General features: G+C 37.1%; 1 protein-coding gene across 1 annotated transcript; it reads left to right on the top strand.

Annotated features, from left to right (window-relative positions):
* Positions 1-9,314: 9,314 nt before the first annotated feature.
* LOC125146896 (putative olfactory receptor 52P1) lies at positions 9,315-10,262 on the top strand. Its single transcript, XM_047823811.1, has one exon. The coding sequence runs from the start codon at positions 9,315-9,317 to the stop codon at positions 10,260-10,262; it is 948 nt and encodes a 315-aa protein (XP_047679767.1).
* Positions 10,263-18,389: the final 8,127 nt, after the last annotated feature.

Here is an 18,389-nt window from a genome sequence, read left to right as displayed (position 1 = left end):
TTTCACTGACTGCTGCTTCTACCCTGGTTAAATCACCATCATTTCATTCTTTGGCTATAACAATAATTTTTGAACTAGTTTTCCTTTCATCCTTATTTCCCTTATGTAGAATCCAATATAGACCTTTTTTTAATTTTTTTTTTTATTTTAGAGAGCACGAGTCGGGGAGAGAAGCAGAGGGAGGGAGACAAAGAATCTTAAGCAGGCTCCATGCTCAGCATGGAGCCCAACACAGGGCTTGATCCCATGACCCTGGGATCATGAACTGAGCCAAAATCAAGAGTCAGATGTTCAACTGACTGAGTCACATAGCCACCCCAGTGTAGACCTTTAAAAACGTAAGTCACAGCATAACAGAATCCTGTTCTAAATCTTCAAATAGATTTCTATCACACTTCAAACAAATTCCAGTTTTCACCATGGCTTACAAGACCTTTTATTACCTGGACCTTGGCTACCTCTCAAATGCATCTTCTTTCTTCTTAGTCACTCCACTCAACCAAGTGGCCTGGTGTTATCCCTCAAATTCACCACATTTCAGACCTCAAAGTGTGTCCATCTGCTGTTCTTCCTGGAGCACTGTCCTTCATACAGCTGCATGCCTTGCTCACTGATGTCCTCAAGATCCCTACTCAAATGTCACTTCAGAAAGTTCTACCATGGCTACTCTAAAACTATGCTCCTTGTCACTTTCCATCTTCCTGTTTTATTTTAATTAGCACTTTTCAATACCTATTTGTTACATGTTGACCGTTTTAATGAAATTCTCCCTTACTAGCTTAGAAGTTCTATCAGAACAAGGACTTTGTCTTCTTCGTTCACCACTACATTCCTAGTACTTAGAGAAATGTTGACACATAATAGAAGCTTTATAATATTCTGTAGAATAAATCTCATTAGTTGAATAAAGATCCACCCAATGGTATCCCAAGTTAACAATGAATAACCATGCCTATCCATGAGCTCCATCAAGATAATGGAGATCCCTTCAATAAGGAGATAAGTCTAAAAGTAGCTTAATTAGTAGTATGTCAGTCTTTTCCACCAAATAGTAAAAACAACAGAATTTTAATTATAACTAAACCATCATTCTCCTCCAAACAAGAGGAATATCTTTAATTCCAAAAGGATAAAAGAAGGAAAAATGTCCCACATGCAGCTTTTATGACTGACCTCTCATAATTTTCTGCTATTAACAATTTCACTTAATAGACGGTCTTCATTACCCTCGAGATAAAGGGTAGCAACAAAGAACACAAAGCTTTATTTTGAGTGTAGCCCCAAACCCATTAGTTTAAAAGTGTCAGTGTTTTATGCTTTTAAGAAACTGTATAAATTGCACATGTTTAAGTTCATTTTCAAATGTGTGAACACAAATGTCTATTGTCTATGAGGAAAGTTCACACTGAGCTTCAAGTGAATTGTACAATTGAGCTCTAAGCTAAGCAGCAGTCTCTGCCAAGCTAGCCATTTTGGTAAGTGGTCCTAAATTTCATACAGGAGCAAATAATTTTTTGTTTTCCCAGGGGGAGAAAGCTCTGTTCAGAGTACAGACCAGTAATGATTTTTCTTTCTTGTTGACTTTGCTTTTCTTTTTTAAACAAAAGAATCAGGCTGTGATTTTTAACTTCTTTTGTTAAACCTGTGCAAAAGACTAATAACCTGTGTCCTTAAAGCCCTGCCTTATTTTTGCTCCAGATACCATTAAGATCTTTTTCCACTCAGCAATTTCTCCTTGTTTTTGTTTGTTTGTTTGTTTTGTTTCTTTGGGTTTTTTTTTTTTCTTTTTAAGAGAGAAAGGGAGCGAGTGGGGAGGAGGAGGTAGAGGGAGAGAATGAGAGAGGAGAAAAAAAAAAAGAAAGAGTCTCAAGCAGGCTCCACGCAGTACCACAGAGCCTGACACAGGACTCCATTCCACAACCCTGGCATCATGACCTGGGCCAGAATCAAGAGTCAGAGGCTCAATGGACTGAGCCCACTCAGGTGCCCCAATTTCTCCTTTCTAAAGCAGTAATGGTAGTTCAGTGTTTGTATTTCCAGAGAACTCCTTGGAATTAATGTGGTTAACTTCTTCTGTCTTTTTAGTAATTTAGTGTCTTTCAAAACTATATTAAATACAACATAGCCTCAGAGAAGTTACTCAAATTGGTGAATAAATCTTTTGAGTACATTCTCCATTAAAATTTAATAGCTAGCACTAGGGATTCTTATGATGGAATTATCCTGTATCTTGAGTGTGATGGTGGTCACACAAATCTACACATGTAATAAGTGAATAAAACTAAATATAAACACACATACAAACAAATGAATCCTTTTAAGACTGATGAATCTAAATAAGGCTAATGATCAATGTCAATTTTCTGGTTATGATATTATATTACCGTTATGCAAGATGTTACCATTGGGGGAAACTGGGGGAAGGATATATGTATCTCTCTGTATTATTTCCTATGACTACACATGAACATAAAGTTACCTCAAAATAAAAAGTTTCAAAAAGTAAAAAAAAAAAAAATGGAGATCCTTGGCTTGGCTCTGAGCACTGTGGTGCTGGCAGAAAATTTAAGAGTCCTCTCATTTATCTGCTATTGCCACTTATTCCCTCTATTAGAACCAGATGTGTCTCTGGAAGAACTAAATGGGGGAATGGCCAAACCTTAGAATCCCTGAAACTGAATTCTTGAAGTATGAATATCCTGTGAGCTACCCAGGGAATCTATGCTCAGAGAACAAAGTCTGCACCTTCCTATCACCTGGGCCATGCCATCTCCCACTAGTTCTTCCCTTCACCATCTTCACCATCTGCATTTAAAGCTCCTTAAAACAGGAATCTTTTCTGTCTGTCTCTCTGTCTCTCTGTCTCTCTCTCTGTCTCTCTCTCTCTCTCTCTCTCTCTCTCTCTCTCTGTCTCTGTTTGTTTCCTATAAAGGAATGTATTTGTAAATCATTCATACAATTAAAACTTAAAATAAGATTAAAGGACAAGTCATGTAATAGAATTATCTTAGATCAGTATTATCATACTTCTTAAAATACTAGAAGCTCTCAAATCAAATTTTATATAAAACACTGTGGTAAACACCTGTTGTTTCTCTTCTTTGGTATAGAATTTAAAAATAAGATAGCTTGCTTCCTGGGAACCACCTTCTTTTCACATTTTTTTTGGAGTAAACACTTGTATTTACAAGAAAATATTTAAGGATTTCACATATTTACTTTATATAACCCTCCTAACTATCCTATGTTCTATCACCATAAATTTTCCCAGGTTTATCACTTTCTTTTTTCCAGTTATTTTATTTTTTACCCCTTTAAAGAAAGTTTTTACTTTAATTCCAGTTAATATACAGTATTATATTTCAGGTATACAATATAATTATTCAACAATTCTATGCATCACCCAGTGGTCATCATGATAAATGTACTCCTTAAACTCCATCATCTACTTCACCCATCATTCCACCCACCTCCCTTCTGGTAACCATCAGTTCTCTGTAGTTAAGAGTCTGTTTCTTAGTTTGTCTTTCTCATTTTTTCCCTTTGCTCATTTTGTTTCTTGAATACCACATATGAGTGAAATAATATGGTATTTGTCTTTCTCTGTCTTATTTTGCTTAGCATTATACTCTCTAGCTCCATCCATATTGTTGCAAATGGCAAGAATTCATTTTTTATGGCTGAATAACATTTGTGTGTATGTGTGTGTGTGTGTGTGTGTGTGTGTGCACGCGCGCGTGTGTGTGTGTGTGTGTAAGATGATATATATATCCCCATTTTTACAGATGGGGAACAAGAGGCCAAGAGCTGTTACTTGACTAAGGTCACACCAACAAGATTTAAAGTGACCCTATCACACAAACAGCGTATAATATATATATATAACATAATATATATATAATCTCACACTAAAATGTTCAGCCATAAAAATGAAATCTTGCCATATATATATATATATATATATATATATATATATAATCTCACATCTTTATCCATCAATCAGACACTTGGGCTGCTTCCATATATATTGTAATGATGCTATAAATAGAGTGTGTGTACCCCCTTGAATTAGTGTTCTTCTACTCTTTAGGTAAATACCCAGTAGTGCAATTGCTGGATCATAAGGTAGTTCTATCTTTAACTTTTTGAGAAACCTCCATACTGTTTTCCACTGTGGCTGCATTAGTTTGCATTCCTTCCAATGGAACAAGAGGGTTCCTTTTTCTCCACATCCTCACCAACACCTGTTTCTTGTGTGTGGATTTTTAGCCATTCTGACAGGCTTGAGGTGATATCTTTTATAGTTTTGATTTGCATCTGCAGGTATCTTTTCAATTTTTTGTATCTCTAAGACCCTGTCAGATAAATATTGAGTCCTCAATAGGTTTGTTGCCTTATTGCCTGAAATCAAGCTTCATGTCTGTCTGCCTAGCCTACATTTAACTAGGATACTATCTGCTCATTCAACAACCTTCTCCCTATACCTAACGCCATTATGATCTTCTTTTAAGTACTATCAAAGAGCTTAATTCACCCTGGTCTCTGCCTTCACAAAGCCTATTGAGTGGAAGATGACTGAAAGATAATAATTTAATGATAGCAAATCCTCAACAGATTGTTACCATGTCACATAAACCATATTAAGCATCTTCCGTGTAATATGATAGCTCTCCCCATTTTTACAGATGGGGAACAAGAGGCTAAGAGCTGTTACTTGACTAACTAAGGTCATACTAACAAGATTTAAAGTGACCATATCACACAAACGGCATTTGATAAGATGGTGTATGGATGAGAGGAGAGAAAGGACACTTACTATGGCTCAGAGTATTTTTGATTTGCATTTCTCTGAGTGATTGTGAGCATCTTTCCATGTGTCTGACCATCTGTATTTCTTTTAAAAAAAATGCCTACTCAGGTCTTCTGCCTATTTTTAATTCAATTTTTTGAGTGTCATATAAGTTCTTTGTATATTTTGAATACTAACCACTTATTTTCTATTCAGTAGGTTGCCTTTTTGTTTTGATGATGATTTCTTTTGCTGTACAAAAGACTTTTATTTTGATGTAGTCTCAATATTTTATTTTTCTTTTGTTTCCCTTGCTTAGGAGACACACCTATAAAAATATATCTATGACCAGTAGGAATTTCTATTGACTTAAAGAATAAGAAGTAATTTCTGCCTGTGTTCTCTTCTAGGATTTTTATAGTTTCAGGTGTCACTTTAAATGTTTAGTCCATTTTGATTTTTTTGGTCTGGTGTTAGAAAGTGATCTAATTTCATTCTTTTGCATGTAGCTGTCGAGTTTTTCCAACACCATTTATTAAAGAGACTGTCTTTTCCCCATTCCATATAGTCTTCTTTATGGATTAATTGACCATATAAACATGAGTTTATTTCTAGGCTCTCTGCTCTGTTGGGATGGGCAAAATGGGTGCAGGAGAGTGGGAGATTCAGGCTTCCCATTATAAAATGAGTAAGACACAGGAATAAAGTAGAGCATAGGATATATAGTCAATGATATTGCAATAGTGTTGCATGGTGACAGATGATAGCTACACTTGTGGTGAGCATAGCATAATATATAGAGTTGGATCACTGTACACCTGAAACTAATGTAACATTGTGTGTCAACTATAATCAAATGTACTTTTTTTAAGTTTACTCATTTTGAGAGTGAGCACGTGTGAGCAGGGGAGAGGGGTAGAGAGAGGGGGAAAGAGAATTCCAAGCAGGGTCCATGCTGTCAGTGCAGAGCCCAACATAAGGCATGATAGTGAGATCATGACCTGAGCTGAAATCAAGAATTGGCCATTTTACCAACTAAGCCACCTAGGCACCCCTAAAAATTTTTTTAACTAAACTTTGAACTAGGCTGCACTGACTGCCAGAAAATTCCCATTATCTCTTGTCTGCCATATTTTTACACATGCTTTTTTTTCTCTCCTTCATGTGCACCTCCCTCTAAGTCCACTTTCTATTTCTGAATCTTTGACTAAGTTCTACAGCACTAACCCCCTTTCTGCTAAATGAACTTGTGTCTTTTTTATATCTATATATCTCTCGTTGAACTATAATCTTTTATGTCTGCCGATCCCAAACTGGACTATGAACAAGGGTGTGATCCTTCAACTCTCTGCTCTAACATCTAGCATAGTTCTTTGCATATGGTAGATGCTCGGTCAATGATCATTAAATTAGATAAAATAATAAAATTAAAATTTTTACCAGGTGCTTGGCATAGACCAGGCAAAATGATAAATGCCTTCCATATACCATCTCATTCATTGCCTACCCCTTTTACAGATGAAAAACTAACATTCAGAGAAGCTAAAAAGCATTGAGAAGCAAATATTTGGGACATGTGGAAGGGGCCAAGAGAAAAAGCAAAATCAGCAAATTTTCTAAACAGAATTCCTATGCCAGAAAGCCTTTAGGATTATTTGTGTGCAGGGGTCTGTATGCCTACTCCCTTCCTATCTACTCTGAACTCTCAGTGTAAATTTTCTCCATTATCCTACTCTTTTGGTTGGGTAGGGTAAGAAAAGACCCAAACATCCTAGCTTCAATTTTCTGCCTCTTTCCAGCATCCCAGAGGTGTTTTTAGTGCCTTTATCCCCAGGGAATTTTTAATCTCAGTTAGGGCCTTAATAACAGGATAAATATTCCAGCCTTTTTGCTCCACACTCTCTAATCCCTGCAGGACCTGAGACTTTACTACCACTCCCTGTTCCAGGCCTGGTAAGTCTATCTCTGTATGTGACCCTACAATAAGCACACCACAAACAGGCCAAATACCTGGAGAACACTAATATAATTTTCTCACTGAGGTAGTCTCCACTTCAGATAAAAAGGACTTACAAATGAATCACACTTCTTTACCATTGCTATATGCCATGTAGTGCTCTTCAGATGAATGTCTCCCATAAGGATTCCTCACAGTAGCCTCTGAAGTAGGAATGAACTCTCCAGGTCACAGAATCTGAAGCAGGTTGACAAGAGGTTAGGTGACTTGACTGTGATCACATAGCTGGTGAGTTAGCAGAGCTAAGATTTGAAAAGGGCTGCTCTTACTCTTCCACTAACAAAAGTTGAATCCTGGGCAGGTGGCTTCCAGATGCTCATAAGCACTTTCAGTGATGAAGAGTGTGTTCCTTTCTTCATGAGACAGCTTTGTTCCTGGACATTTTTCATGAGCTCTAACTCAAATATTAGTGAGAAGGACAGGAAGTGATGACCCCAAGGCCTTCACCTTGATCTCTCTTAGAATCTTGGCATACTGTGCTCCACATGTTTTTCCAACTTCATTTTCCCTATCTGTGCAAATGGGGCCGAGACAAGGGGGCATGCAGTAATTGTGCTGCGTAACTACAAGGATAGAGTAAACATTCTTTGAGAGGCAGCTCAGAGGCTGAGGAAACTTGATTCAATTATTAAAAGACTGGAAGAAAAGGTGGGGGGAAAAAGTGAAGAAAGGAAGTCTCTCCCATTTATGTCTAGATTATTCAGCTTTCAATTTTCTCCACACCAAAGAAAGGGCATTGAAGAATGGACACTCTAAAAACAATGTCTTATCTAAATGTACGTACCATGTCTGAGTACAGCCTTGTTCATGCATTTTATACAGCAACATATACAGACAGAGTCACATGCTGAACTAAATACATGGTGTGCTCAGAATGGAACAGCTTTACATATACCATTTTACAAGGACTCCCCACCCCCCACCCAGATTTCTCTCTGTCCCTGACCCTTCATCTACCACCAAAACTGAAATACCATCTGAGTATTCTTGGTCCCAAGCTCTCTGGTAGAAACTCAGGAAGGGAAATAGCACAGAAGGAAAATTTTAAATGCATGTAAGAAGGGATGATAAGACATAAAGGGACAAGATGTTTGTCTCCATATCACAGTAACAGCCAATTGGGCACTGAGATGACATCCTGTTCCAGGGTTCCTTCCCCCAGACCACATGAGAAGACCTTATCCTTTGCCTTTCTTGCCTCTTTCTTTCTGGGTATGGATAGCTGATGGAAGGGATTGCAAGGAGTACTGCAGCTTAAGGTTAGGGATATAGATGGACTTATCTCCAGAGGGCTCAAGCAGTTCCACCCTCTCTGTTCCCACTAACAAAACACAGTCACATCCTATCATATTAGAAACCAGTGTGAGAAAGGTACTGTTCCCTCCCGAATATCTCCTGAGTTTATTCCTGTGTCTTGTTCTCAACTTTCCTTTTCATCCTCTTCTCTCCCTCTACTATCCCCTTCCTGACTTTTTAATCAAATTCTTTCTCAAACTCTCAATTACTGGCTGGCCAGTGGATCAGAGAATAGTGAGAAGGTACTTTTAGGTAAGGGAAGATCAGGGAATATAGAAAGTGTGGGTAATAGGCAAAGAGATGGGGTGGATATGTGTAGAAGCTCCATGCCATAATCTGACCAAGCTGGTCTCCATATTTGCTTACAGTTAACAATTGTGTTCCCAGTGATTTAAAATTTACTTCTCATACCCTCTTCATGTACCTTTGATTTTTTATAAGACTGTGTTTTCATTCCTCAGTAACTTTATCAGATCACCTGTTATGGCCAAATTAACTTGACATCTACCACTGACCAATTCTGCATGATCTCACCTGTTTCACACAGAAACCTATGACAAGCACAGGATTCTAGTACTAACATAAGCCAGGCAATGTTATGGCTTTAGCAGACTACATGAGACTGAGCCTTTCACCGTGTGTTTGTTGTTCTGAGCCTCATCTGTGAACAACCATGGGCTCAGTGGCTTGAAAAACCCATCCAACAACACCCCCCCTCTGCTTTCTCTTATCTCTCAGTCTTGATCTTCCCATCTTGAAAAGTAACCACAAATCAAATGTGCCTGACCTTTGATTTTTATATTATTTTATTGTCACATAGGCAGATCAGAAGAAAATAAGAGTACAAGGCAGAATTGGGTTCACAGGCATAGAAGATTCTCCATGGTGAGGATAAGTAACAAGAGTGAGTTCTACAACCATGTCACTCACCCTACAGCCTAGCCTAGACATTGTTGAATCAGACTTAAGTGGAAAGGCTCCTCTGATCCCTGGTAATGATAAATTCACCTCCTGCCATGCATCACTTCCCAATGCTATACAACCTTCTTATCCTGGATGTTTTTTATGAGATCTAACTCAAATTTTTTCTGCTATCCTTTCAGTTTCAGCCACAGAATAAGAATGAATCCCAATGGCTTCATCTGTCAGGGCTTCCTAGGGTTCAGAGCAGGGCAGTAAGGTCTTCTCTACCTACCCTACCTGAACCTGACCATGCATTTCACAAACCACAGCCATCAGAACCCAAACTCTTTTCTGCTCATGGGAATTCCTGGCCTGGAGGCATCCCACTTTTGGATTGCATTTCCCTTCTGCTCCATGTATGCCCTGGCAGTGCTTGGCAACATGGCAGTGCTGCTGGTGGTGCGATCAGAGCCTGCACTGCACCAGCCCATGTACCTGTTCCTATGCATGCTGTCCATCATTGACCTGGTGCTCTGCACTTCTACTGTGCCCAAACTCCTTGCACTTTTTTGGACAAATGTTACTGAGATTGACTTTGGGGCCTGTGCTACTCAGATGTTCTTTATCCATGGCTTTTCAGCTGTTGAATCTGGTATCCTGTTAGCAATGGCCTTTGACCGCTACTTGGCCATCTGCCGGCCACTGCACTATGGGTCATTGTTGCCCCCAGAGGCTGTGGGCAAGCTGGCAGCTGCTGCTGTGTTTCGTGGCTTGGGCCTCATGACCCCACTCACATGCTTATTGGCAAGGCTGAGCTACTGTAGCCGAGTGGTGGCCCACTCCTACTGTGAGCACATGGCTGTGGTAAAGCTGGCTTGTGGGGGTACACGGCCAAACAACATCTATGGCATTACTGCTGCCACGCTAGTTGTGGGCACAGATTCCATCTGCATCACTGTCTCCTATACACTAATCCTCCGGGCTGTGTTAGGCCTCTCCTCCAAAGAGGCAAGAGCTAAGACCTTTGGCACTTGTGGCTCCCACCTGGGTGTCATCCTTCTCTTCTATACACCAGGGCTCTTCTCATTCTACACTCAGCGCTTTGGCCAGCATGTGCCCCGGCACATCCATATCCTCTTGGCTGACCTCTACCTTGTTGTACCACCCATGCTCAACCCCATCATCTATGGCATGAAGACCAAGCAGATCCGGGATGGGGCCCTCCGACTGCTGAAGCGGGGCATTGTTCAGTCTTAAATCTCCAACCCCACCCTAGAACCTTGTCTTCTTCCTTTAGGTTTGGGCAATTGTTGGAGTGGGCCATTGGGAATATGTAGCCACCAGTTAAACTGTGAGCCAGAATGGGGCAATTGGAGGTTCCTCACACCTTCGCCTGTCCCTGGAATATACATTCTACCCGCTATTCCCACGGTGAGAGCTGTTCCATGAACACAGCCTTGAGAGAGTAAGGTATTGTTGAGCCCATCTGGCCAGTATACATGACTGAACCCAGTTAAGACCTCTCTATAAACTTTTAAGATTTGACAGGTGGGTACTTGGGGTCACTAACACAAATCTCATAAGTAAGTTCCCTTGCTTTTTAAACCTGCCACCTACACATCTGGAGTGGCCTGCCTCTTGCATTGGTCTCCTCTTGTCCTCTGTGTATGAGGGCCAGTTTGTGAGCCAATGGTAATTTTTAAGAGACCAGTGGTTCCCAGCATGGTGGAGATAGAAGCCCACACTCAATAGTATCCTTACTTTGATAAGGAGATAAGTAGCACAAGTCTGAAGGATGAGGAACCATTAGGTATTTCCCATTTGTGATGTAGATATGATTACAAAGCCTAGGGATCCCATGTTTATTGGGAAACATGGTCACCAAGCTGATGATCACCTCCCAGGGAATTCCACACTGCTGTTCTGACAGGACTCCTCCCTTCTAGGAGACCTTGATAAAATAAAAAAGATAAGACTCACAGTCTGACAAGAAGAAATAACCTTCATCCACAGTCAGGTGCTCCTACCCTGATATGGATACATGCATGCCTCCCTCAGTGAACTCTCAGTTTGACAGGAGAAACACACAGAATTAGAGAAACAGAAATGGAGACCTAGCACTCAGCAATGGGCTTTGGGAAAACTGTGCCTGCTGTACAGAAGAATAAGCAACAAGGTATAATGTCAATCTAGGAAGGTTCTCTGGAAGGTGAGAATTTTCATCTTTTTTACTGAGTATACACTATGTTAAAATCTAGGTATGGACATGATATGGTCAAAAGTGCTCATGGAGACTTTTCACTGTTGGAGGAGACCTACATATAGGAGACAACAGCAAAACCAAATAAGTTAAGCCAAATTAAATTAATATTAGGATAAGCACAGAGACAATGGGTACTGAGTAAGGACATCTAACTTGTTCAGGGGAAAAGAGGTCTTAGGACCCACCTCATCTCATTCCACTTCTACCCAAATAGGAAAGGCTGCTTTCTCAGAAGCCTTCAACCACACCTGAGTGTGAGGTGTGGGAACAAAGTCTCATACTTGATGACTCAAGTCTGATATCCTTAGTCTTTTCTTCTAGTCTGTGGGGTGGCCATGTGGAGCTGCCACCAAGCCTCAAAGGTCCAGGGAAAAGACCAAACCCCTTCTTCAGAGATGAAATAGAGAAAACATTCCAATTTGACCTCCCGAGCAGGTTTTTAAAAATGAAAGTGATGGCTGTGATTTAGAAGGTCCATTAGGATCCAGAGTTCTCAGTCTCTGGTTCTGACATCTGTGCTCAGACTCTACAGGCAGATTGATAGGTATTTAATAGGTATTTGGCTCCAGGGTAAAGCATTTTAGTAAGCTAGGAAAGAGCTTACAAAGGAGAAGGCCACTAGCAGGCTCAAGAAGACCTAGGTCATCAGAACTTCATCTAGTTACAGCAGTGGATTAGTTTAACACTCTTCAGTGCCTCAGGAGGATGTACGTTGTCTTATTACAGTCCCATAACCATCTGATGAGCACATAACTACCCCCCCCTTTATAGAGTCAGAAGATTAGGAAGGTAATAACTTGTCCAAGAAATCAAATATCAGAGCCAGGGTTAAATCTCTTTAATTCTAAATTCTGTGGTTTTTACTCTTTACCAGGTGAGTTCCTATAAATCTACACGCTGAGACCAAAAATCTAATAAGATCTATTCTTTTCTTAACATCACTGACTTTTCTGAGAATATGCAATATGCTAAGCACCATTCTAGGAATTGGAAATATAATGATGATTCAGGAAAATAAATCCCTGGTGACAGATTGAATAGGAGACATCTGCAAACCCACCACTACCACCCTATCCCATGCAACATACTCTCAGTGACTTCCAGGTTAACATAATAGTTCTTCCTTCACTCAAGGGCTCAGCACACACAAAATTAGTAGTTTTAATTTACGCATAAACATCCCAGGTTTCCAGACAACTAGAGACCACAGAATGGCCAATAAATTCTAGTCCCCAGGATATTTAATTCAAATTAGGGGGGAATCAAGGAAACCAGCTACACTGTATTTGGGACCATTGGTTACAATTGGATTTATTTTTCCCAAACTATTCTTTAATGAGATATAATTTACCTAAAATAAAATGCATATGTTAAGTATATAGTTAGATGATCTCTGACAAATGTGTGCATCAGTATAACTACCACCTTAATCAAGATACAGAGCATTTTTATAATCCCAGGAATTTCCCTTGTGTTCTTTCCAGGTAATACCCTTAGGGCTCACCCACTGAGAAAACCACTGTTTGATTTGGATTACCTTGTATCAAACTTACTGTTCTAAAAGTTCATATAAGTGGAATGATACATATTCTATGCGTCCAACTTCCTTGACTTAACATGTTTTTTTGTTTTTATTAATAATTTTATTAATTTATATCCAAGTTAGCATATAGTGCAACAATGATTTCAGGAGTAGATTCCTTAATGCCCCTTACTCATTTAGTCTATCCCCTCTCCCACGACCCCTCCAGCTGTTTGTTCTCTATATTTAAGAGTCTTTTAGGTTTTGTCCTACCCCCCCCCCCATTTTTATTGCTTCCCTTCTGTTCATGTTTTGTATATTAGAGTCCTCATATGAAGTCATGTGATATTTGTCTTTCTCTAATTTCGCTTAGCATAATACCCTGTAGTTCCATACACGTAGTTGCAAATGGCAAGATTTCATTCTTTTTGATTGTCAAGTAATACTCCATTTTATTATATATATATATTATATATATATATATTATATATATATATTATATATATATACCACATGCATCTGTACGCCACATGCATTTTTATCCATGCATCTGTCTATGGACATTTGGACTCTTTCCATACTTTGGCTATTGTTGATAGTGCTGCTATAAACATTGGGGTTCATGTGCCCCTTCAAAACAGCATACCCGTATCTCTTGGATAAATACCTAGTAATGTAATTGCTGGATTGTAGGGTAGTTCTATTTTTAACTTTTTGAGGAACCTCCATACTGTTTTCCAGAGTGGCTGCACCAGTTTGCATTCCCACTAGCAGTGCAAAAGAGATCCTCTTTCTCCACATCCTCGCCAACATCTGTTGTTGCCTGAGTTGTTAATGTTAGCCATTCTGACAGGGGTGAGGTGGTATCTCACTGTGGTTTTGATTTGTATTTCCCTGATGATGAGTGATGTTAACCATTTTTTCATGTGTCAGTTGGCCATCTGGATGTCTCCTTTGGAGAAGTGTCTATTCATGTCTTTTGCCCATTTCTTCACTGGATTATTTGTTTTTTGGGTGTTGAGTTTGATAAGTTTTCTATAGATTTTGGATACTAATTCTTTATCTGATATGTCATTTGCAAATATCTTCTCCCATTCTGTTGGTTGCCTTTTAGTTTTGCTGATTCTTTCCTTCACTGTGCAGAAAGAAGCTTTTTATTTTGATGAGGTCCCAATAGTTCATTTTTGCTTTTGTTTCCCTTGTCTCCAGAGACATGTTGAATAAGAAGTTGCTGCGGGTTGGCTCAACATGTTTTTGAGGTTCCTTTGTATTTGTCTGCATCAGCTGTTAATTCTTTTTTATTGCTGATATTCCATTGCATGAATACATCAAAGTTTAACTATTTGGGGACACTTGAGTTGCTTTCTTTCTTTTTTTTTTTTTTTTGCTATTATAAATATGCTATGAATATTAAACTAAAATTTCTGGGTTATAAGGTAAGTGTATGTTTAATAGAACCTGCCAAATGGTTTTCCAAAGTAATTGTACCATTTTATACTGTCATGAGTGATGTATGACACTTGGTTGTTCCACATCCTGATCAACCCTGTAAACTATCATTCTTTATTATTTTACCCATTCCAATATGTATAAAATAGTAATTTGTGGTTTCAATTTGCTTTTGATGACTGACGTTGAGCAATATTTTATACACTTAACTGTTCATGCATATACCTTCTATGAAATGTCTGTTAATGTTTTTTGTCCACTTTTATTGAATTTTTTTGTTTTGATTATACTATTTATATATTCTGAATACAAGTCGTCTGTCATAAACATAGTGAAAATATTGGCCAATTGTGTGGGTTTGCCTTTTGATTTTCTTACTAGTCTCCTTTGATAAAAAGAAATTTTAGTTATGATAAAATTAACAATCTTATTCATGGTTAGTACTTTGTTTTATAGATTTAGCTTTTAATTTTAGGTCTGTGATCAAACACAAATTATAATTATATATGGTGTGAAGTAGAGATCAAGATTTATTTTTTCATTTATGGATATTCAGTTTCAGAATTTGTTGAAAGACTCTTCTCAAAATTGCCTTGACAACTTTGCCAAATATCAGTCAACTTTTTATCTATGAATGTATTTCTGAATTTTCTTCTCTCTTTTGTTAATCTATTCGACTATCATATAAATCTTAAATCCTCATATCAACACTGTCTTAACTTTATTATAAGTCTCGAAAGGAGGTAGTGTAAGTCTTCCAACATTATACTTCCACAGTGGTTCTGGCTGTTCCATGTTCTTTACATTCCTATATATGTTTTGAAATCAATTTGTTAGAAATCATATCAAAACCCTAGCAATAATTTTTGTAGAAATTATTTTTTTCAGATTTCATACTGGCTAGGATCTCTGATACAATATTCAATAGAGTTAAGCAAACATCCTTGCTTTGTTTCTGATCTTAATTATGGTAAATTGAATACTTTCCTAAGTATCATGCTAACTGTAGGTTTTTCAAAGGTTCCCTTTACCAATTGTTGAAAGTTATTCTCCAGATGATGTTGAATTTAGTCATCATATTTTTTTCATATACTTAGGTGATCACATGATTTTTCTCCTTCATGCTATTAATGTAGTGTACTAATTGACTTACTTTTAAGTGGTAAACTACCTTGCATTCCTGGAATAAACCCCACTTGGTCATGATGTGGTACCATATTTGTATATTGCTGGAATTAGTTTGTTAATGTTTTGATAGAGATAATTGTGTCTATGTTCATGACAGATACTGATCTTTTAAGTTTCTTGTAATTTTCTTGTCAAGTTCTTATATCAGGGCTTTTTTTTTACTCATAAAATGTAATAAAGTGTTCCTTATTGTTCTGTTTTCTGAAAACATTCATGTAACATTTATTCCTTAAACATTTGATACAATTACACAGGAAAGAAATCTGGATCTGAAGTTTCCTTTTTTTTTATTTTACATTTATTTTTCTTTAATGTTTATTCATTTTTGAGAGAGACAGAGCATGAGTGGGGAAGGAGCAGAGAGAGGGAGGCACAGGATCCAAAGCAGGCTCCAGGCTCTGAGCTGTCAGCACAGAGCCCGACGCAGGACTCAAACTCACGAACTGCAAAATCATGACCTAAGCCGAAGTCAGACACTCAACTGACTGAGCCACCCAGGCGCCCCTATTTTATATTTAATTCTTAATGAATTCTATCAAATGTTCTATTTTCATAATCTTCCCACTTCGTCTAGATTCTCAAAGTAACAACTGTTAAACCAACATATGTATAAAATTATTTATAATATCCCCTTATAATCCTTTCAATTCTGTAGGACTTGTCACCACTTTTTCTATTAGTTATTTGTGTTTGTTTTGTCCTGTTTTGTCATGTGGGGGGTGGGGAGAGGAGGTGTATCAATTTTATTTTTAGAACCAGACTGTGGTTTTGATGATTTTTCTTTTTTCTCTATTTGTTTTTCTTTAATTTCTACTCTTTATTTCCATTCTTCTATTTACTTTGGGTTTAATAGTCTATTCTCTTTCTAGTTTCTTAAGGTGGAAACTTAGACCATTGATTTTAAACATGTTTCCTAATTTAAAAAAAAAAGAGTGTATGTATAAACTCTCCATGCTTTGCTTTAGCTGCATTCCACAAATTTTGATATGTTCTGTTAAAAAATTTTGTACTATTTAATTTCCCTTATGACTTTTTTTGCGACCCATTGGTTATTTTAAGTGTGTTGCTTACTTTCCTAGTATTTAGTGATTTTTCTATATTATTTATTACTATTAATGTATCATTTAATTCCATCATGGTTGGAAAACATACACTGTATCTTCAAAATGTATTCACACTTCTTTTATGGCCCTTTATATGGTCTATCTGGGTGAATAGTCCATGTGCACTTAAAATGTTCCTGCATATTTGGAGTGTGTTTTAGGATTATCACTTAGGTCAAGTTGATCAATGATCAACTTTATCATATTAAAGATTTTTTTATCTGATTCTTCTGTCAGTCACTGATGCAACTGTTAAAATCTCTAACTACAGTTGTGGATTTCTCTATTTTTCCTTTTATTTCTGTCAGTTTTGCTTTGTGTATTTTGTAGCTTTGTTATTAGGTGCATACAAATTTATAATTTTTATATATTCTTGATGAATTGACACTTAACATTATGAGTAGTAATCTGCATTTAAGTCAATTTTGCTGATATTATACAACCTATGTTCTTCTGCTTAAATTGTATAGTACATTTTCTATCTTTTTACTTTTAAACTTCAAGTGGCTTTATATTTAGTTAACTATAAAGAGCATAAGTTGGGCCTTGATTATGCATCTAGTCTGATAAATTCTGCGTATTAACTGGAATATGTAATCTGTTTACTTTTAATGTTATAATATACTTAAGTCTATCTTACTATGTGTTTTGTATATGTCTCTTGTATTCTTTGTTCCCTTATTTCTCCTGTATTGCATTTTGGGGGGTTAATTGAACATATACTAAAATACCATTTTATGCCCTCTACTTGTGTTTAGCTGTACTTCATATTATTGTTCTATTGGTAGCTCTAGGATTTATCCCATTTATCACAATCTTCCTTGAATTAATGTTATACCACTTCATGGAAATCATAAGAATATTACAACAGTTTAGTTCTGTCCTTTGTTATTTTTATATATATTTTACATAAAATGTATATTTACATATATTTTATATACATTATAAACTTCAAAAACTAAACCAACTTAAAGGATTTAATAAAAGAAAACTTTTGTATATATATTTACTATTTTCAGTGCTCTTCTTTCCTTCCCATAGATCTAAATTTTCATAAAGTATTTCTCAACATGAATCATTTACTTTAACATTTTTGTAGTATAAGTTTATTGGAAAGAAAGTCTCTGCTTTTACCTGAAAAAATTTTTCCTTAAAATTTTTACAAATTTTTTAAGTCTATTTATTTTGAGAGAGAGTGGTGGGAGGGGCAGAAAGAGAGAGAGAATCCTAAGAAAGCTCTGCACAATCAGCACAGAGCCCGACATGGGGCTTGAACCCACAAACTGTTAGATCATGACTGAGCTGAAATCAAGAGTTGGACTGACTGAGCCACCCAGGTGCCCCTGAAAATTTTCTTTGGTAAAAAATATTTTGCTAGTTCTAGAATTCTATATTGATGGGTTTATTCTTCCTTTTAGCACGTTAAATATGTTAGTCCTTTATTTTTTTATCTCTTTTTTTTTCTTACAAATGTCAGTCATCATTCTTACCATTATTCCCATATATGTAATATCTTTTTTCAGAACTTTTGGTTATATTTTCTTCTTTGTATTTGGTTTTCATCAGTTTGATTTTGTATCAATGTATAGTTTTTTTTGTATTCATTTTTCTGGGGGCTCAATTTCCTGGGTCTGTGGGTTAATTTTATTATTCTGTAATGAAATTTGAAAAAATGTTTTAATTCATTCACCAAGTATTTTTCTGACCCATTCTTCTCCTTCTTGGACTTCAAACACCTATCTCTAAGACTACTTGATAGAGACCCAAATGTCATTCCATTTATTTAAACTATTTTCTCTCTGCTTCTATTAACTAGTTAATAGAATACTAGTTAACTAGTTAATATTAACTAAGTAATA

Source organism: Prionailurus viverrinus, chromosome D1 (assembly GCF_022837055.1).
Source record: "Prionailurus viverrinus isolate Anna chromosome D1, UM_Priviv_1.0, whole genome shotgun sequence".
Classification (NCBI taxonomy): domain Eukaryota; kingdom Metazoa; phylum Chordata; class Mammalia; order Carnivora; family Felidae; genus Prionailurus; species Prionailurus viverrinus.
This window is presented reverse-complemented; position numbering and strand designations above follow the sequence as displayed.

Bases quoted from the DNA above. Each gene is read 5' to 3' on its own strand.
- LOC125146896 (XM_047823811.1), top strand. From the start codon at position 9,315: ATGCATTTCACAAACCACAGCCATCAGAACCCAAACTCTTTTCTGCTC.